The sequence below is a fragment of the Stenella coeruleoalba genome (assembly GCF_951394435.1).
Source record: "Stenella coeruleoalba genome assembly, chromosome: 6".
NCBI lineage: Eukaryota > Metazoa > Chordata > Mammalia > Artiodactyla > Delphinidae > Stenella > Stenella coeruleoalba.
The window spans coordinates 104,315,439-104,338,561 of record NC_137151.1 but is presented as its reverse complement, the minus strand read 5'-3'; the positions used below and the strand labels follow the sequence as shown (position 1 = coordinate 104,338,561).

Genomic DNA, 23,123 nt, shown 5'->3' with positions numbered 1-23,123 from the left:
TAAAAATTTAGTTTTAATATTTTCATTTGTAGAAAAGGTTTGGGGAAAAAAATCTGTATTATTTTTTACAAATAGCAATTTTAAAAACATAGTTTTTGTGTCTCTATGTGGGTTAATATATGTATATGAATGGCTGTGATGCCACATCCCCTTTGCTTTTTGCTGTGTTTTTTACCAAAATTTGGTAAAGTCCCGTGCCTGGATGGTGGTGTATATTTAGGGTTTGCTTTTAATTATTTTATGCCCATGAGTCATTTGACAGTTTTCATCCCAGGTGAAGAAGGATCATAAATTTTCTTTCCATATTCTTCAGGTTGTATTTCAGTGCTTGAATTATACCAAGATAGAGGTCACATGAAAACGTTTTATCTGTATTTTTTTTTGCGGTACGCGGGCCTGTCACTGTTGTGGCCTCTCCCGTTGCGGAGCACAGGCTCCGGATGCGCAGGCTCAGCGGCCATGGCTCACGGGCCCAGCCGCTCCGCGGCATGTGGGATCTTCCCGGCCCGGGGCACGAACCCATGTCCCCTGCATCGGCAGGAGGACTCTCAACCACTGCGCCACCAGGGAAGCCCTTATCTGTATTTTTTACCCAAGTGAGGATGATTAAAATATGTTTACAGTTTTTAATATAAACTACCTAATGGTTATGTCAATATATATCAGTTAATGAAAAATTAATCAAATATTTCTTTTGAGGATACTAGTTTCATTTTTAAAGAAGGTTTTTATACTACCTCAGAAAAGCAGTATTTGTACTAGGATTCTCAAATGGCAGTTGATAAATAATATATATTTAGGTGAAATCCAGAGCAAATTGGGTGTCATGTTAAAAAAAATAATAAACTTCTACTAATGACATTATCAGAACATCTACCTACATTTGAAGTCACATAGGGCATAAAAGATATTTATTTTCTACTGAGTGGCCTTTTTACTTATTTCTTGGTTAATTTTAAATATTACTGCTGATATGCTAATTTTAAGTATTTAAATGAACATTTTGCTAATGAACATAAACATATATAGCATGTTCCAATGGATTATTTCACTAATACGTGGCATAACTTTTAGGAAACTTTTCCCAGTGAGATCTACTATTTTATATTTAATGTTAATGAATGGGAATTAAACGTACATTAAAATACTGATAAGGCTGTTTTAAACCAGAAGAACAAAATAAAACTTTTTAAACTGAGCAAAATAAGGCAGTGGATTTCAGCATTTCTCTTTAGGTGAGACTATCTCAATCATGTTAATAATAGGGCTGAGAAACAATTTGTATGCCATTTTAGAATTGTTTCCTAGAAAAGTATACAAATAGTTCAGATCTGAAATCCCTAAAAGTTCGTTTTAAGAAAACACACTGCTGTTTTATGATGAGGATCCATGCCTGTCTCTCTGGCCTGAGTACATTTTGTGAACCTTTAAATAAAATTGTAATAATGATTTTCTATATTACCACATTAATATGCTAAAAAGCTTGATGAGTAAAATTTTTACAGAATATGTAAGGAAAGGATTTCTTTCTAATTGGAATCATTTATGAAAATTTGATATATTATTACTCTAGCAAAACTTGGTAAATATTGAAATACAGCACAGAGTCTAGATTCCATGTGAAATTTAAACCATAACTTCTATGCAGTAATTAATGCTATGTTAGTCTTAAAAAAAAAAAAAAGTAAACATCTCCAGTCAATTGGATTTAAGAGTTTTGTTGTGTTTTTGTAAATTCTAACTAATGTTCTGTCTGGACTTTAATCTTTGATATAAATATTTGTATATAATACTTATAAACATGTCAGAATAATTTTATTTCTTTGTATTTAGTTTTATATTAGGTTACTAGTGAAGGGAAAGCTTGGGAAACAAATACTACTTATTTTGTTCATGTTTTTAGTAAGAGATTGATCTACCTCATCAAAGTTCTTTTTTTCTTACTTTTTGCTCTTTTATTATACTGTTAATTAGTCTGATATTTAGATCAGTGCTCTGGACATTTGCAACAAAATAATGAAAATTACTGTTATTTTTTAAGTTTGAGAGGATGTTAAAAAACAATTACGGAACTGGAGAAATATGATTATAGAAACTGGATTAAATAGTTGTGTTTCTCTACTCTCGGGATTAATAAGTGTAATTAAAATTCACTTTTTCTCAGCCTCTAGATTTTGCTTGTTTTAGAGACAGTTCTTCACATCATTCTGAATAACTTACATTATTTATAAATTTGTGCATACGTCTGGCTCTTTAGATGTCAATGTGGTTCTCAGTTTCCTGATTTGAATATTATGTATTTAATATCAGCTTTGCAGTTTGGAAAGGTAAACGTGTATGTTGGTTTTCTGCTGATTTTCTTGTGGTACAAGAGGTACATCCTTCAGAGGTGTAATATGCTCTATATCAATTTGCCCATCAAGCATTGAATAATTCTCTTGCCACAACTGTAAGACATTTTTATGATTATGAGAAAACATCTGTAGAATACTTCCCTGGAAGTGTTTTCTGTTTGACTTTTGTAAAGTTCTTCTGTGGGAAATATGGAGTTAGTTTATTTCCATTGACTCATTGGGAAACTGAGATACAAAATGTTTACCTTCATTTTTACTCACTGAAGTCCCTCACTAACAAGTAGGAGTAGAATCTACTTCTAGTTCTGTGGTAGGTTTATTGTATATCATTACCTAGTACCATAATAACTACATTCGTTTTTAGTCTAATTACATTAGACTAATTGCATTAGACTTTATCAGGTTCATGTGTCATTTGAGTTGAATTTTCATATCATCTTCTAGGCCATACTTAATTTTTATTGGGTTGCCATGCTTAACACTTAAACAAAAGCACAAAATAATAACAAGAGAAAATGAAGTCTAATGTGTCTAATACACTAGGCTTGAAAAGGTGCTCTGTAAATAGGGATAAAAAGATAAATAAATATGACCCCTTCTCTTATCAGGCTTACTTTTAAGAGTGCTGAAATTCACTAAGGTTTTATAGAAGTTTGTAATTAAAGTCAAGATAAGTAGACAGGTTTCTTTGCTTTCTCTGTTTTAGATTGAACTGCTTTGTGACATATTCCACGATAGGATGGGTTCAATACCCAGTAAAAGATAATGATAATAAAGCCTGCAGCTGGTGTAGAAGTAAATTCTAGACTATCTACCCCATTATTCCTTATAGTACCACATATTTTGGCTAGTTTTACTCAATATACTTGTTGGCAACAGAGTGAGTTTTTTAAAAAAAGCAGCTGATGGTACTATTTGAAAAGTTCAACAGTGGAAGCAGAAATAAAGCAAAGGAAAGGAATCTCAAAACTAATCTTTTTTTGACCAATTAGTGAGAGGAGTTTCTTCTTTTTCATTTTTAGCTGATTTGATTAGGAAAAGAAAAGAGATTTTAATTTTACCCTTGTCATGCAAGGCCAGAATTCACTGTTTCAGAATGGAACTGACAAGTGAATTTCATTAAGACTGATAATATGGCAGCATAGTGAAAGCTTGCAACTCTTATCAGCATGTAGATATTTTAGCCCAGCTATTACTTTTTGACCAAATGTTCTATTACATGTCAGAGCGATCTTGTATCTAATGATGGTTAGTATAATGGGTTGAAGATGTTTTATTTTAGGTTTTCATTCAAATCGTGTGTGTGTGTGTGTGTGCGCTTTAGTTTTTTAGGGTTTGCTCAAATTGTGGGGCTACCTTCATGGTGGGAAATGGGAAAAGGCAATTTGATAATTTGTTTGTATATGTGGTAAAGGAACTCTAGGAATTATTGAGACCTGCCATCTGATACTTAAATATATATTTTCAATGGTAAATATTCTGCTTTGTTAGTTGTTTACATACTGAAAACAAAAATTCACATCATTAAAACAGTAATGAAGTGAAGTTATTTCTGATAAAGGTGTATATGGTAGGGCTGCAAGTCCTCAGTTCCAGGAATTTTAGTGAATTGCTCTGAGCCTTTCTTGTTCCAAATTCTTTGCCTTTATACTAACTCCCTTCCTCCAAACAAACTCTTGAATGATTGCTGTCTTCCTTTGCCTTCACCTGATATGAGCAGAATATGAAGGCAAAGACTATCTCTGATTTTTGTCACTCTGTCTTTAGTGCTTAGCAGAGTACCTGGTGGAAAAGTTATACCCAGACATACCTGCAGAGTAAATGAACACTCACACTCTTGCCACCTTAAAATCAGGCATAAAATTCCAATTCTTAGACCCATTCATTGCATTCAGTTTCTTTTCTCTGCAAATTCTTTGCACTTTTATGTTTGTTGCATTTCATTCATATGCATGTTACTCAGTAAATGAGTTTGTGTTTTGCTTAGTGTTGTATATCTTTATTCTGTACTCTTCTAAGGTCAGTTACTAACAAACGTGTCTGTATAGTACTCAGTAAAATACGTCTTAAGATGGCAGTATCAATAGAGAATGAACCTTGAATTCCCATATTTGTGGAAGTTGGTTTTTTCCCCCATTTGGTTCCTGTATCTGTGGACGTTGGGTACCTCCCCCCATTTGGTTCCCTTTGTACCCAGTGAAATACATCATGAGGGTATTTGGCTGGTTTCAGAGACACAGTATTTTTCAGCCTTATGATGTGGTCCTGATCGTCAGCTTCCTTTTCTATAAAATGAAGCTAATAACTACCACAAAGTTTGAGAATTAAATGGCTAATGTTGAAGGACATGCAACAAAATGGGCCTTCTCTAAATGTTAGTACTTCTCCCTGTCTTTTCACCTACTCCTTCCATTGCTAGTAGCCATTTCAAACTGGCCCACATAATGAATGAATTCGTATGGCGCCACTGGAACTAGATTTAACCTTAGAGATCCTTGTATTTTTCTTTTTCAGTAGTAATGTTTTGAGCGACCTGGACATCATCATTGGCTCTCCTGTCTTTCTTTTCCTCCTTTCAAATTCTGTATCTTGTCACTGAGACCTGTATTCCCCTGGCACTCTGTTCCTCTCAGAGGACAACCTACATTGTTGCGATCGTCTCTGTCTCAATCGTATTATAAGCCATGCTGGTCTTGTTTGCCCTTGTATCTCCAATACTTAGCAGTGTCTAGTGTATAGATTGCACTCTATAAATATGCACTGAATGAATGAAGGGGTTTGCTTATTTATTTTTATGGGAAAGGGATGATGTGAAGGTAGCATCAGGAAAGCCCGTGAATTCCCTGATCTTGGAATACAAGCCAGTGCCTTCCCAAACACACACTTTATATAAGATGTCAGCAATAACAAGATTTTTAATATCTGAAGAGAGAAGTATATTGTCTGTAAAAGCTATTCATCAGGATCCTATACCTTAATTTGTGTTTCCTTTGTATGGTTAAAGATATGCCATTTAAACCTTACTTGATCTTTATATATCTCTTACTTAATAATGTACCTCTCTTTGCCAAAATTGAGCATAGTTAAAATTATAAGTCATATGCTTTCTATATTATCTGAAAAACTACATCAAGATTTTATTGCATTCCCATTAACCTTGAAAATCTCTAATTCTGGTGTCAGCTGGGAGTTTAAAGCTTCATGAGTTTAAGGAAGGTAGTTCAAATTTTGGAGAGATTTTTTTTCTCTCTGAGTGTGAATGTTGAACCAGACATTTAAAAATACATTTGATCCTGAAATACATGAAAATAACAGAGTATACTGGGTATATATATTTTTAAATATTATTGCACAATTAAATTAATCATGCAACAGATTCAAACTGTTAGAGATAGCACTAAAGGAAGAAAATAAAATTAATTCAAATGATAGTATCAGATCAAGGAAAGGAAAAATATATATATAACTTATACTTGCCAGGCACATATTGTTAACTTTGTTCAGGTGTCAGCTTTTGTGGTTTGTTTGAGTTTCAGCTTGTCTCAGAAGGTGTTGCTACACCATGAAGGTGTTAAGGCAGCGTAGTAATGGAACAGGAGATGAAACGGAAGGCTCATAAAATGTCTTATCATTTGGGCCTTCCTGGAGAAACGTAGCTTGAATTTCTGAGTGGTCAGCTTGACATTTTAAAACAGGGAGAAGTTGTGTCATTATTTCTGGAATACTCCAGTAGTTAGAGGAAAAAGATTTAAAGTTCATCGCAGTAATTGCTGACAGCTTCCACAGAATGAGGTGCTTTTGGTAAGCATGTGCTGCCTTACACAGAGGCAGCCTACTAGGAATGTGGAAGAGGACAGTAAGCTGTGAGATGCATGTGACAGAAATCATAGATTTGGGTAATCTTGTGCCCCTGAAATAATTTCACCCATTTTGAAGGTGGAAAAGAGGTAAAATGCCTTGTAATGTTTCAAGCAAAGAAAAACTCTAGGCTTCTAAAACTAACAACTTGTATTACTTTCAGAAATTTAACCTATGAAACCTGGTGGCCGGTTGTCACAGGGAGCAAGGTAGCTGGTCTCACTGCGCTTCCCTGTGAAATGCTGAGGTGATCCCTACTGTCACACATTTCCCCCTTAGTCCCAGTTGGGGAGGAAACTTGCAAATAGCCGCAAGCCATACATAATGGCAGGGTTCACATCCTGACAGGGACGCGGTAGAAAAGAGGAAAATTTCAAGAGTCTTTATAGCATTATTTGAATCAAGGACCTCGTGCTTTCTGTGAAGGTTGTAGCACTCTTTTTTTAAAAGTTTTGAATATGTTGTGTTTGTTTTGCTTTTTTTTTCCCTTCTGGATGCCAGCCAAGTATTCACCTGAAGGAAACACATGGGGATGGCACACGCATCACATTGCACTATCTTCTGCTTAAGTAGCTAACATTTATTGCTTAATAAAGAACATCCTGCACACATACCAACAAGGTTTTCAGTATATATACTATGTATATGTATAAATACGTATATTCACATTTCAACATACTCTTACCTGTGACCTTCAGAAATTCATTAATGGGTAGATTTAGGGATGCTGTTTTAAACCCAGAGGTTTTAAATATGTGATCTAAAAGTAAGATTTTTGTATGAACCCCAAACCTAGGAACGTATTTTGTATAAAGAAATTTATTTATTTTTAAAAGCTTCCTGAATTTCTTTCAGCTTTATTGAAATATAATTGACAAAACTGTAAGATATTTAAAGTATACATTGTGATGAATTGATATGTGTATACATTGTGAAAGGATTCCTTCCATGTAGTTAATAAACAGTCCATGCCTCATATATTTATCATTCTGTGAGTGTGTGAGAACATTTAAGTTCTACACTCTTTGAAAAATTTAATTAAACAAAACGGTGTTATCAACTATAGTTACTATGTTACACATTAGATGCTCAGACCTTATTTATCTTATAGCTGAAAGTTTGTACCCTTTTACCAACCTTTCCCTATTTTCCCCTCCTTCCAGCCCCTGGCAACACACATTTCTACTCTCTATTTCTATGAGTTTGACTTATTTTAGATTCCACATATAAGTGATACCATGCAGTATTTGTTGTTCTCTTTCTGGCTTATTTCATTTAGCATAAAGCCCTCAAGGTTCATCTATGTTGTCACAAACATAGGATTTTCTTCTTTATTATAGCTGAATAATATTCCGTTGTATTTATATTCCATGTCTTCTTTATCCATTCATTCATTGAAACCTTAAGTTGTTTCCATATCTTGGCTATTGTGCAAGAGAAAGAAGTAAAAGGCATCCAAATCAGAAAGAAAGAAGTAAAATTGTCTCTATTTGCAGATGACATGATATTATATATAGAACACCCTAAAGACTCACCTAAAAACTGTTAGAACTAACAAACAAATTTAGTAAAGTTGCAGGGTACAAAATCAGTATATAAGAATCAGTTGGATTTGTATACACTAACAATGAACTATTAGAGAAGTTAAGAAAACAATACCATTTATAACAACATCAAAAAAAGGAAATACTTAGGAATAAATTTAACCAAGGAGGTGAAAGATCTGTACGCTGAAAACTATAAAACACTGATGAAAGAAATTGAAGAAGACACAAATAAATGGAAAGATATTTTGTGTTCATGGATTGGAAGAATAATATTGTTAAAATATTCATACAACCCAAAGGATTCTACAGATTCAATTCAATCCCTATCAAAATTCCAATGACACTTTTCACAGAAAGAGAAAACAGATCCTAAAATTTGTATTGAGCCACAAAAGACCCTGAATAGCTAAAGCAATCTTTGAGAAAGAACAGCAAAGTTGGAGACATTACAATTCCTGATTTCAAACTATATTACAAAGCTATAGTGATCCAAACAGTATGATATTAACATAAAAATAGACACAGATGAAAGTAAAATAGTCCAAAAAAAAGCCCATTCATATATGGTCAGTTAATTTACAACAGAGGAGCCAAGAACAGACAGGTAGATCAAAGATAGTCTCTTCAATAAGGAAAACTGGACAGCCACATGCAAAAGAATGAAGCTGGACCACTGTCTTACTCCCTGTACAGAAATGCATTCAAAACGGATTACAGACTTAAATTTAAAACCTCAAACTGTAAAATTCCTAAAAGAAAACATTGGGGATAAGTTCTTTGACATCAGTTTTGGCAATGATTTTTTGTATAAAGAAAATTATATTTAGATACTAAGTAGCTGATTATTATTACTGATTACACATATCGTTTTTTACATAAAATTTCAAGTATAGTTTGCTTGTATCCTGGAATCACATATACCACAGACTGAAGGGACCTCAAGAATCATGGCCTCAGGCAGGTAGGCTTTTAATTATTTTAGCTGCACAAATAAGTAGCATTATCTAGGTTTCACAGATGAGGAAACTAAGTCTCTTAGAAGGTAACCCATCCAATTACAGGTGACAGAGATGTGAGATCAGCACAAAATCATAACTTAAGGAGAAATAAAACTCAGTTTGTATAAGTTTTAGTCTACTTATGATATGATTAGAAAATATCAAGTATTTTAAAGAAAGTATTTTTTAAATGAGTAAGGGGCTCCTTTGCATCTAATAAGTGTATTAGCTTACTTTTACAAGCTAAGACAAGCTATTTGTATGCCCCTTAATGATATCAGACATATCTGTTTAATTTGCTTCCTATGATACATAGAACTATGTCATCATTTTAATTATGTTTCATATACTTGAACTGTGAGCTTTAGAAAGCTGGTTAAATGATGTTCTAGAAATGGAGAAAGACAACGCATTGAATAATCAAAACTTTGTTTCACAGATCGATGACTGCTTAAAGTAACTACTTACAATTCAGAAAAAGCTGTCTTTTTGAAATAGTGATCTTGTGAGAGTATTTCTTGATTACTTATGCTCTGCATTTTGCACTGAGATTTTATAGTAGTAGCATATGCTGGGGGAAGGGCTTTCAAGTCATTGTATTTCACATCATAATATTTTACTGTGCACGGTTGCCCATATATAAATGCAGAAAAATACATATACATACATAGATACATATATGCATAAATTTCACAAGTGCCATGAAAGCAGGGACCATATCTGTCCTATTCACTGCTGTGTTGTGGTACCTGGCACAGAGCAGGTGCTCAGTAAGTAATTTTGAATGGATGAACGAATAAATTCTAAGGAGATCCCTCTTCTGTACTGTGGTTGTTGAAACAGTCTGTTAATAAGTTGACAGCACTCATCTTTGAAATTACTACCTACAAGCATTAATTCCCTTGTGCCTTACTCTATTTTAAACTTTGATTTTAAAATATTTTCTATTTATGTTACCCATTGAATATATGCATTCCAGAAAAAAACGGTGTCACTCAAAACCAACATGTATTCATGCATCTTTCTTTTCTCTTCATGCTCGCCCCCCTTTTGAGTGCCATCTGTCTTCTCTTTATTATATAAAGCATATCCAACCTGTAAGTACTATCTTAAATGCCACTTCGTGAAGCCTTCTCTGTCATCCCCGTGCTTCCCTGGAGTAAACACACACCCCCCCCCCAGTTACATTTGTTTGATGTCCTACATTTTATGATATGCTTTCATATGGGAGCTCTATTAATAAGAAGTAAAATAGCTGTAAGGGTGTTGTATATACAATTGTACTTAATACTCAGAACAGCCCTAGGAAACAGGTAATCATTTTCTTGATTTTATAGATGAGAAAAATGAGACTGAGAGAGGTTTCTTAAGGTCATATGGCTAATAAATTAAAGGGCCTGGCCTTAAACCCGAGGGTACTGAGTCTCTTAGCCATAGGCTCTAACTGCTTGCACTAACTGACTATGCTTCCCCAATTTTATGACTTTTATATAGAGGATATTATCCCCAGTTTACATGGTAGGAAACAGGGGCGTGTTAAATTACTTCTTAATGTCCACATATGTAAAGTACTTAAACACAGGTATTCTAATCCAGCATTTCCATTATTCACCTAGTACCTCCTATGTTGCTTTGTAATTATTTTTTTTACCTTTTAACAAATGCATTCTATATGACTGACTATTCATTAGGGGTAGGAAACAGGTATGAACATTGCAAAAAAAATTGCCGCTGCTACACTGCAGAAAATAAAATTTGCTGGGTGGTTGTTTAGATTCATTTTTCTTAATCACAACTACAAATTTTCTCTTTTTTGCTACTACTTGATACGCTTTCTTGATTATACATTTTTAACCAAACAATCCTGCATCTTGGGGCCAAATGTTGACTCTCTTTATTTCACACAAATAGTGAAGAGTTTATGGAAGAACATCGGGGAAAGAACTTCTGTAGCCTTGATGTTTGTTCCAGATTTTGGCAACCAGGGATATTTGAACCCAGGGTATGGAAAGCTGTTGGGTTCCTCTGTCACTTCAGTTCAGAGGCTCAGTAAAGCTGTTGAAGTGCATCGCCTGGCTTTGGTTCTTCCCTCTGTTGCCCTTGCTCCGTAATAGAAACCCTGCTCCATTTCTTATCTCTTTCTCTTTAGCGAGCCGGCAGCACTGCCTTCTGACCTGGTTTAAACGTCCTCAGTGACCTCTGGCAAGCTAATGTTTGGGTCCCTTCGGGAATATGCCCACTCAGCTGGATTTTATAGTAACGATTTTACTTCTTACAGAAGTTTGGTTAACAATTTTGTACTCCCCTTATTAAAGAGAGAATTTCACAATGTAATTTGCTTCACAAACCTCCCACAGTTATGTTAAGCAGATGGTTGCCAAACACCAGTTCAAACTAGATTGCTCTTATATGAAATAAAATCCATGCTCAGAAAATCTGGCAGTGGAAGCTGGTCTTCCTCCAAAACAGGCTTTCAGACAAATTTCTCTTTACTCAAAGCTGGCAAACTACTACACCTGTATTCAACATGCAGTAAAGAAAATGTCAGATGGCACACATCGATTCAAAGTTACTCTTCTTTAACATACTGACATCCTTTTTTCTTTACTGGTAACTAGTAACTGTTTTGCTTTTGGTGACATAGGGGACATAGCAAGAATTTGGTCATCAGTTCTTGGTTCTAATTTCAGATCTGGCTCTGAATAGATGTGTGACTTGGACATGTTACCTCACCCATTCTGAGCTTTAGTTTTCTCATCTGTAAAATGAGGGTAATATTGTATACTTCACAGAGCAGCTGTCATGATTAATATCAGGTGATGCATGTAATGCACTGAAAGTCTTTCCTTTTATACAGTGGTCCTTCAGTTTAATGTTATGTTGATGATGTTTTGTGTTTAAAACCTAATTCTATGATAATTATTTGTCACTTGTGGTTAATTTATGCATAGCCTATGTAACTTAAAAAAGAAGTATGATAGGTAAATCAGCAACAGCAGTTCAACAAACATTTATTGAATGCCTGGTACGTGTAAGGGGAAGATGGTTTTACAATTGTGAATAAAGACAGCATTTCTTTTCAAAAATCTCACACCATAGGGAGCATAGAGTTAAGGCAAATATACTAATGAAATCACTGTAATGTGTCTTTGTGCTCAGGAAACACTTCATGAAAAAGGGTGGAAGATAAGTCAGCTTCGAAGGTATGCTGATATTGACAGAAGTAGGGGAAAGATTCCAGAAAATAATAATAGGGGCCGGGGGGCGGGGAATAAGTAGCGATGTATAGGATAAGTTCCAGGAAGAATGACTAGAAAATGACTGGAAAAAGTATGAATAACTAAGGGACTAATAGGACATATGGCCAAGAGCAATGATGGAACTATGCTGTGGTGGTCCTTAAAGTCCATACCAGTACCTTTGTATTTAATTTGTAGGCAGTGAGCAGTCATGGAAGACATTTAGAAGAGCAATATGAGCTCTACTTTAGGAAAATTAATCTAAAAACTGAACATACGATGAATTGGGGGAGTAGAGTGTGGCAAAAAACTGAAAAGAGACCCAGCTAGAAAGTTGTTGAAATTGTTCCAGGTGAGAAGGCATGGGGAATCTTAAAGAAGCTCTGTGTTGCCCACGAAAATGCACAAAAAGGAGTTGGATATGCAAGACATGGCACATATTGAATCTCTAGGACTTGGCAAATGCAATCATTCATTTAAAGCATGGATAAAGGGATAGACTGTTGTTTGCCTGTGGCATTTCTATTTAAACTAGGCTTATTTTCTCCACGTTGTACATCTCATGAACTAGTTGTCTGCCAGAAAACAGAAACTTCACCCTTGGGCTACAGTGGTGCCACTGTGCTGGTCAATAAAGATGGGTAGTCTGATGATGGGCATGCTGTTTATGGTTGCATGCACTGTGGGAGACCATTAGGGAGTGAGATGTCTAGGCTCCTTAGTTTTACTTTTTTTTCCAAGGAGGTAGAGAGGATACTTTTTTGGTATTTATTTTGTTGTGAAGATCTCTTTAAATGTAAATGAAATACTGCATGAGCTACTCATAGGTATGATTTATCTTGGTAAAAAACATTGACACAAGACTGTCAAAATGTGGCAAAGGAAGTCCTAAAATGCCATCCTCCGTAACTGTTGGTTTAGAGATTAAAGTTGATTATATTGATTTTTTTCTCAAATGGCTGTCTTTACCTACCACTGATAAGTCATAGCATGACAAGGAATATAGAAAAAGCAAGGATCAGGAAAATAATTGAATATTGGCAGATTCTTCAGGAATTAGTTGTACTACATGGACCTACCCCTGCCTTAAGACCAAAACAAATCTAAAAATTAGAAAGTAGTTCTTTTGAGTGGGCATATGCATCCCAGACTTGCTAGAAAGTATTAATTCTGTAGTTCAGTTTGTGGAAACTTCTTTTTATTTTATCTGACTGATGTGGTCTTGAATTCCTGGTATCCTCTTTAACTGATGGACACAGTTTTACAACATCTGAAAGATCTATTTGCCTAGGACTGGTATTTGTCCTAAATATAATACTAATATTAGTTGCTTGTTTAATTGGAGAGGCAGTATCATGTCATAGGAAGATGCGAAGCTAAGAGACAGAAGATCTTGAGTTGATATCAGGCTCACATTTACTACCTTTGCATCCTTGGGAAGGTTATTTAACAACCATGCCTCCATTTGTTTATCTGCGTTTGCCCTACGTACAATCCACTGTGGTTCTGAGTATCAAATGAGACAATATGAATTTTTTAAATCATGAAGAATTATAATGTTGTTATTTTTCTATTATTATTATTATTAAAAGGATTCTAAACCCTTAGTGTAAAGAGACTATTTTATCTAGCCTGCTGTTTTCAGGAGTATCAAGTGTTATTTTTCCCATATTTCAGGTGACGCAGGTGGCTGAGTCAAAATAAAAAAAATTCCCAAAAGGTCCCAGAACTAGTTAAGTGGCAGAAAGGGAGGTAAAGACCCTGATTTCCTGCAATCAGGTGCAGAGTAACTTTCTTCCACACTGTTTTTAGAATAGTAGTCATATTTCAGAAACCAGCACTGTCTTGATCTATTACCCTACTAGGTTTAAGAAATACATAGTCTAACTATATTGGGGAAAGGAGAGAGTGGGGGGAGGACGAGAAAATGAGGTGATGTGATGTGCAGACAGAATGCTACCTACAAATGGCTCAGCTGCAGTTCACTGACACCAGTGTCTAGACTTGTCCAACCTTTTCTAAAACGAATACTTTAAGGATGTTATGAGGCAGCTGTTTTGCAAGACCTATGCATTTATTTACTCACAGTTAAAAGGAACAAAGTTTTTATATTGTGTGAAATTTTGTTGAGGAAATTTGTTGAAAAATGATTGCACATACCTTAATATAATTTTTGTTGTGAGGATTTTACTTTCATTGTTTAGACGGTTGTAAGTTCATTAGTAAATAATTGTGCTTTACATCAGAGTTTTGAAAGCAGTTTGTTTTTTTAACACATTATTTAAACAGCTGCTGGGCTGTTAACATGGATTTAATCATGTTTGGTGTTTCTTTTTTGAAAGTTTAAATGAGAGAGAGTTGTATTAGCTCAGAAGCAACTTCAACAGATTATTAGATAGACATATTGATTCAATTAGTGTGTATAACACCGTTTCAAGTATCTGGCATAGCCCTGGAGAAATTAATGCTTATAAGTAATAACACCCCTTAAGTGTCCTCTTGAATGTCCACACAACAGAAACCAAGCATATGAAAGTCCACTTATACATCACACCTGAAAGATTTTTTTTCCCAGTTTGATAAGAATGGCATTTTAGCTCTCTTTTATTATTAGCCCTGTGAAAGAAATATTGAACTCCCGTAGTATTTGCTTCCTTTAAAAATTAAGAGTTGAAAAATATAATTTGGAAATTAAACAGAATAAATCACAATAAATATTATATCCTTTCAAATACAGCAAATAAATCATAATCCCTTTGGATTATTTTCCTGGCTAGGGAATTTCAATAATCTGTTCGTGGATTAGTAGAATCAACTCATACTAATAATAAAGTTTTAAGTTGTATAAAGTTTAATTTAGATTTTAAAAAATATTTTAATAATGATATTTTAGGTTCTGGTTACTATGATTTTTCAAAACTTGACATTTTAAAAAAGATAGGATTATCTGTGAAAACCTCATTCTAAGGATGAGGATAGAATTTATTCCTTCAATTTGGTAATTCAAAATTAACTGGATATACTTCACCATATGTGTAAAAAATGATCTTTTCCCCCAAATTTTAAAAATTGAGAATTTTGTATTATTTGAAGCCATCAGGTGCCAGACATTGCAAAATCATATGCCACCTTGCATAAGTGGGTAATTTGGTGAAGTTAGGGTGTAAAAAATAGGAAATGTCCAGTTTCTAAGGAAAAGCTTCTTCACATTTATGTATTGTTCAATAAATTCAAATTACAGGTTAGTAAAATATTTCCTGTACTTCTACTCATAAACTCTTTCATGACCTGGGTATATACCATCCTGCTAATATAGGTTTCTTATTTAAGTGAAAAATATTCTTCAGCTTTTAGTCTTAAATCTTCATAATGAATCACTTTTAGCAAAGTATTAGGCAAGCAATAAATATTTACTGGTTCAATGAGTTTTAGAGAGAATTCCATTTTGGTCCTTGTGTCTTATTGGTAGAGGTGGGTGAGATCTATTTTGTGAGGTCTATTAGTGTATGTAACAACATTGTACATTTCATTTTCCATTTTATTTTTAAGTGGTATACATTTGGGTTTTGAATTGTCTTTAATTTTCGAAGTATAATGAGTAGTAAAGAAAATTTCAGTATGAAATAGACAACCAAAATAATGTTGTTTTAACAGCTTCACAAAATAACATAATTTTTTCCCCATTTGGTTTTCTGCCTTTTTTTAAAAAAAAAAACAGTCATCTATATATGTTTAGCTGTGTAAATACCCTTATTCAGTTATCCTTTTATTTAATACCATGTTACTGAATTTAAGGCAAGTCTAGTGTAACTTTATCCACTCAGTATTATGTATCTCGAAACAGTGATAATTATGAAGGCTTTGAGTGTAGAGAGCACAGTATGGTTACTGAAGAAACTTCTACAATTGAAATTTGTTTGGCCTGGGAGTCATTTATACGAGCTCTTGTGTGAGTCTCTTTACTTCTCAGCATTGGGATGATTACATGTAAATGGGAGGTGATTAAACCATGCGGGTTTTTTTTTTTTTTTTTTTTTTTTTTTGCGGTACGCGGGCCTCTCACTGTCGCGGCCCCTCCCGCTGCGGAGCACAGGCTCCGGACGCGCAGGCCCAGAGGCCATGGCTCACGGGCCCAGCCCCTCCGCGGCACGTGGGATCCTCCCGGACCGGGGCACGAACCCGTGTCCCCTGCATCGGCCGGCAGACCCCCAACCACTGCGCCACCAGGGAAGCTCCCACCATGCGTTTTTATAGCATCTATAAACTATATCCTAAAGTTCAAAAACAGTAGTTTGAAAGCATAAAGAAGAGGGGGATAAAGCTTTAATTCATAAACATATTTGCATTATGAAGCAATTTTTTGCATAAATATATATGTGGAATGTTTTAACATGAAATATATTCAAAGCTTTGTCTATGTAAAATTGATTATGAAAGTCTTTTTGATTAAATGTTGTTATCCTTGAACCATGTTCACAAACCTCCAAGTCTACTAAAAAAAAAAAAATCACTATAACAATTAACTTTTTCTTGATGCTTTAAAATTTGACTTTTCTTTGTTTTAAACTGTGAACTATATCATCTCCTTTGAGAAAAAAAGATACCTATGTTAAGCATATTTATTTATTAAAAATATTCAAATATCTATATATTATAGTTATTTGTGACTACAATATCAAATAACAAAGAAAAGATTGATCAATTAAAATCTTATTTCACATCTTTTCGTTGCTAATCATTCATTCTGACAAAATATTGTTTTTATTAAACTGTTACTGCTTGTCAGTATATAAAAGTATATGTAAATTCCCACAGATATGTTTAAATTTTACATTCTTCATTTCGTAGCAAGAAAATAAGCTTGAAAAATAATTGTTGGTATTGAGATTTATAATAACAAGATTTCTTTTCACTCACACTAGCAAGTTCTTATCTTCATAGAAATTAGCCATTTATGAGGATGCCTTTCTGTTAACCAAATTGTAAAAGAAGTATTATATGAAGAGTTAAAATTCAAAGATTTGGTAACTTATGTACTATGATTATTATACAATGATTAATAATTATAATAGCTTTATATATTGTAACTACAAATAATTATGATATAAGTCATTTATTAATATATAAATTATAGAGTATAAATTTACCAGACATTTTAATTTAATCATTAATGAGTTAAAATATTAGGTGCTCTGTGTTAATTAGAAACATCCTAAACAGTAAAAATAAATCATAGGAGAATTTCTTTTATGTTCTTTGAGTAGAGAAATTTTTTCTATTTAACAGTTAAAATTCAGACCACTTTAAGTAATCACTTTTTGTCCTAGAATTTCAACTTAATTTTAGTAGGATGGGTTAAAAATTAATTAGAATGGAATTTTGTTTGTACATAGGCCATCATATTAATGCAAAACTTAATCTATGCTATGTATGTATTAAAATGTGTTTCATTTTATTGATTTACTATATCAATAAATATACTGTTTACTACAGTAATAGTGTGTACACATCCATACATGGCAAACATATAATTCCTTAGAGTATAATATTGTTAGAGAAAAGATGACTATAATTTTCCACTTTTTCTGTATTTCAGTGCTAATAAACATTTTTTTTTTTTGGATATTCATTTCAAGTATATTCTTCTGTGGATAGAAACTAAGTATAATTTTAATATCCAATACATTGTTAAATGACATATTTACCCATGTTTGAGACTATGTTTTGATGTCCATATTATAATATTCTCACTAGGGAAAAGATGATACTTTAGTGTAATATCAAGTCATATCCTTCATAATTTGGTAGTTTTGAAATTTAAGAGGCCTATAGTTTCAGACCCAAAACCCACTCTTTTAGGTATACATTTCTTCAGTTCTCGAAATGAAATCTTAGTAGACCTTATACTCATTAAAGGTAGCTTATCAGTTATTGACTAGTTCAGGAATGTAAATGATGGCATTGCTGCAAAGTTTGTGATCTTTAGGACATCACTTAAATGTGTGGGAAAATTTGCTCACAGGCTGGTATATGAAGTCATGCCGCATAAAGTCATACTTTTCATTTGTTTTCTTCTTAATATTTCTTTTAAATGACTGACAATTGTGGATGAAATTTGGGACTACATAGGGTAACCAATAGTATTTTACATTAATTAGAAAAATTTTCCTTCTCCGAAAAAATATGGAAAAATTTCTTGGAATATGGAAAAATCTATTGAAGCAAGACACAGAATCCAGAAGCCATAATTGAAAATGTTAAAAATTCAAAATTAGCATACATGCCAAAAAATACCCTAGAGTAAAAAGATAAACCGAAATTTTTGCAAAACATATCACAGCGCTAAGTTCCTTAGTATATCAAGCATTTAAATTCAGTGAGAAAGGCTGACAACCTAGTAGAAAAATGGGCAAAGAACTTTGATAGGCAGTTCTACAAAAAAAAAAAACCACACACATTTAAACATAGAAAAAGATGCCCAACTTCATTCACAATAAAAAAATTCATATTAAAAATCTGAAGTACAATAACCAGTGTTTATCAGATTAACAGTTCTGTGTGGTATTATACAATAGTGTCTATAATAGCACTAAACAAGAAGTAATCTTAAAAGCCTGGATGAATGAGTTATATTTGTAAAGTCGATTTTATGCAGGTATTAGAAAGAACAGTGTAGATTCCTATGTATGGAAAATATTGAACAGATGTTAATTGAAGAAAGGAAAGTTAAAGTCAGATAAATTGTACAGTCCAATTTGTGTAAAAAGAGAGACTATATATACACACATGTACACACATACATATACCACACACAGTTCTAAAGAGAAGACAAGGATAGGGGTTGTTTTTGAGACCAGAACTGAAGAATGGGTGAACTTTGGGTAGAAAAGGACTTAATTTTCACTTTTTATCCTTTATGACGATTAATTTTTCGTTGCTATGTTAATGGATACTTTAAACATATTTTTAAAAAGCTTAAAGAAAGAAGATTCTAAATCAAGTAAAATACCTCAGGGAATACTGCCTGAAATACCTCCTATATGCCACAGATTTCTTTAGCATACTGGGGATATTAAGATGGAAAAATATTGTCTTTACTCTTCTCAAAACCCAGTAAAGCAGTCCTAATTTGTACATAGGGTAAAACTCAAGGGAGTAGATATTTTATTAGAGATCAGGCAAGAAGACTGTCTATCCCTTTGCAGATCTTGGGATAGTTTACATGCTATAAGTTAATTGATCTTTACAAAAACCTTATGGAATAAAAAGAGCACTGTATGTCCAAAGAAAAATAATAGTAAGCCCATTTTTTATATTTACTCATTTAATGCTTACATCTGCCCTAGGAAGTGGGTACCGTTATCGTCCCAGTGTTGTAGAGGACATAGAGAACTTAAGTAACTTGCAGAAGGTGACACTGCTTACTAAGTGCCACTGCTAGGATCTTCACTCTTAATAGCTAAACTATTCTGCTTAAACTTTATTCTGTAATCTGAATTCATCTCCACAAATGAAAGACATAAGATTCAGAGGTTAAATACTTAGTTCAAGATTATACTGCAGTAAATGTCAAAGCCAGTTCTCCTGACTAAATCCAGTGATCCCCACATTGTACCACACTGCCTGTAGTTCACAGGGGAGTTCCAAAGAGGGAGAAAGGGAAGAGTCATTTTGATAATATATACTACCTATCATGAGTACTAAGGACAAATCACAGAAGGGGTGGTTTCTCTAAGAAAACAATTGCATTAAAAAGAACTTACTTCCTTTTTATGAAAATAGTTCCTCTGTTCAAGAAATACCAAATAATTTGTTTTGCTTAGTAACTTTGATATGGTTTCTGGAGGCATTTTCAAGATCACTGGATAAAAAACTGGTATTCATTTAAAGCTTGTTTCTCTTGTGAAAGGACTCTGTCAGCAATCCATAATGAGGGCTGTGCTAACAAAATTCCAACTTTTCTGTGGGATGATCCAAAAACAGCAAACAGAAGGCATTGAATTTCTTAACAGTCACAAGTGCGTGCATGCATGCTCTGCCATTCCTGTCATTCACTGCTTTTTGGTGTGCATAGATTAAAGTTGGAATACTTTGATTTGCAGACTAATATGTTCCATAGAGAACTTTTTTCACATAGGAAAAAAAAGAGTAGCTTAAGAGCACGTGAGGTCTGTGCATTCTGCCCTTCATTTATACAGCTCTCAACTGAATGTATGTGTTTAGTCTGATTTTAGGATATTTGCCTTGACAGTGTGCCTTCATACGTCTAAGCTATTTGCTGGATTAAGATCCCGAGTTGTTTCTCTTGATAGAATAAAAAGAAAATATGGTTCTGATGAACCTAGGGACAGGATAGGAATAAAGACGCAGACGTAGAGAATGGACTTGAGGACACAGAGAGGGGGTAGGGTAAGCTGGGACGAAGTGAGAGAGGAGCGTTGACATATATACACTACCAAATGTAAAATAGATAGCTAGTGGGAAGCAGCTGCATCACACAGGGAGATCAGCTCAGTGCTTTGTGACCACCTAGAGGGGTGGAATAGGGAGGGTGGGAGGGAGAGGCAAGAGGGAGGGGATATGGGGATATATGTATACAGATAGCTGATTCACTTTGTTATACAGCAGAAACTAACACAACACTGTAAAGCAATTATACTCGAATAAAGATGTTAAAGAAAAAAAAAAAGGTTTATGCAAGTACCTTAATGGAAAACTATGAAGTGTATATATAATGATTGTTACATTCAGAAGAGGTGTAGCTCAATGAGTTAAGTAGTATCTAATCTTGTCTTTTTCATAATCCTACCTCAGTCTAGTAGCCTTAGTGACAAACTCAAAAGTATAACAATACCAGTTGATACTGAGCTTTCCTAAGCCATCTTCACTTTCATGCCAGAGCTTCACGGAAATATCATAGAACACAGTATGTACTAACATTGCATGGGGGATGGACTATATTCTACTTAGTATAGCATTCTCAACCATGTTAATAGAATGGCAGTGGGTGGAAAAGAGATGTAGGTGACAACACATAACATGCATTTAAAATGTCTTCCTTTCTTCTTTTTAAATTACAGCAAATTCAGTAAAGCTAGAAATGCAGAGTGATGAAGAGTGTGACAGGAAACCCCTGAGCCGCGAAGACGAGATCAGGGGCCATGATGAGGGTAGCAGCCTAGAAGAACCCCTAATTGAAAGCAGCGAGGTGGCAGACAACAGGAAAGTCCAGGAGCTTCAAGGCGAGGGAGGAATCCGGCTTCCGAATGGTAAACTGAAATGTGACGTCTGTGGCATGGTTTGCATTGGGCCCAATGTGCTTATGGTACATAAAAGGAGTCACACTGGTAAGCAGCTGAAAGAATAACCTGATGACTGCCTGTGACATCTGATGTTGATATTACCTGACATCTATTCTCTTTCCTTTTTATTCAGGGGTGGCAATGGTGAAACTACCTTTTCAGAATTCTGCTAGTATTGGATTGCTGAAAAGCAGAGAGTAGCCTGGGTCTTGACTTCCAGCCTTCAAATCTGAATAGCATATCAAAAAGAAGTTTGGGATTCAGTTTCCACAGTTCTTAATATAGCAAAAATATGATAAGGGTTCAAAAGGTATAGGAGAATTTCATTGTGTAACTTGATCTTTTTGTATTCCTATACATATTTTACCATACCCATGGGCAGGTAATAGAGTTTGCTATAACATGGTACTCATGCATTTATGTAAGGGTTGATCATTTTCATCTTGTCTAGTTAACTTCTTGGAATACAATTTCCAATCAATCTTTGCCTACCATGGGTCTCTGTAGGAGGCAGATATTTATCTCCCCCAGTTCCAGGATGTCACCATCTTCCTGTAATTTTTAACTATAACTCCTGCAAGGAGATACGTAGGGTAGAATACAGCAAAGGGTGGTAGGAATGTGAAATCACAGAATCAGGTGAGGAAAGAGACCTCAGGTTAATTTAATATACACTTTTAGACCTTTGAGTAATGTGAAAAACCAACTCAGTGAGTAGGCCTTATTTAAACCTCTTCAAATCCTTTGGTAAAATTTTTTTAAAATTTCTTTTTAATGTAAAACACAAGAAATGAGATTGTGGCAAGGTAGGCAGATCATTGACCCAGAAAAATTCAAATTTATATGAAATTCGATTTAAAGGTAATGATAGCTTAAACTATAATGCAGAGTAGTATTATACAGCAAAATAGTAATAACTCATACACTCAGAGTTTTAAAATATGACACTCTTTTGGAAGAGAGAGAAATCACAGTAAAGACATTGATTTAAAAGATTGACTTCTAGATAATCAATTTCATAAGTAGATGCTTAAAACATGAGAGATACCAGGGACATTGATGTCTTCTTAGTCCAAACCTCTCATTTACACATCAAGAAACTGAAGCCCAAAGCAGTCAAGTGATTTATCCATGATCCCTTATGTGGTTAAGGGAATTGTGAGGCTAGGATCAAGGTTTCCTGATGTCCAGAGTGGTTTTGTTCCAATTTTCTATGCTTGGTATATCAATATATCAATATTTTATGATGAGGTATTACTATAAGGCTGATATTTTAATTATAGTGAGAAATTACACATTAAAATCAGTGTTATCTTAAACAAAATCATCAGCTTTAGGGCTTACACTCTTATCCAACCATATAGTCAGTTACATTTTTACTTTTTTGTTTTGAATTTCCTTTTTAAATAGCATCATGATTTTAAAATATTTTTAAGTTTATAGTAATATTTGTATTACTAATGAAATTTTTTTTTAATTTTTAAAAATGTCTCATGGAAAAATTAAAAGATCAAGCTTGGTACCATATTTGATAAGAAAAAAAGGAAAAGGCTGTAAAGTAGTGAGGCTACTTTTCTTCTATGCTCATGAAGTAATTCCAACTGCAGTTCTAAAAGAAGAGTTCCACAAAGTTACGATGTATTCATCATCTCAGAGTGATTATATTGAGGAAGATAACACTCAGATGTCTAACTTCTCCCATCTAGCAATGTAGAAACTAAACAAAATTAGTCTAATGACTTTTCAGTTGAATTGCATATAGTGTTCATTTTAAGTCTGAAAAATATATTTTAAAAAATTTTGTAAGATATTTAATAAACCTTTT

At 34.1% G+C, this 23,123-nt stretch overlaps 1 protein-coding gene across 12 annotated transcripts in view; it reads left to right on the top strand.

Moving 5' to 3' along the window:
• IKZF2 (IKAROS family zinc finger 2) overlaps positions 1 to 23,123 on the top strand; it is a 175,910-nt gene that overhangs the window by 83,340 nt on the left and 69,447 nt on the right. For 10 of the 12 annotated variants that reach the window (XM_079923911.1, XM_079923910.1, XM_079923904.1 and 7 more), the window contains one exon: positions 21,077 to 21,343. In XM_079923911.1, the coding sequence (XP_079780037.1) occupies positions 21,077 to 21,343 (267 nt within the window). The remainder of the gene's footprint in view (positions 1 to 21,076; positions 21,344 to 23,123) is intronic. The other 2 variants (XM_079923903.1, XM_079923901.1) reach the window with 1 other exon arrangement.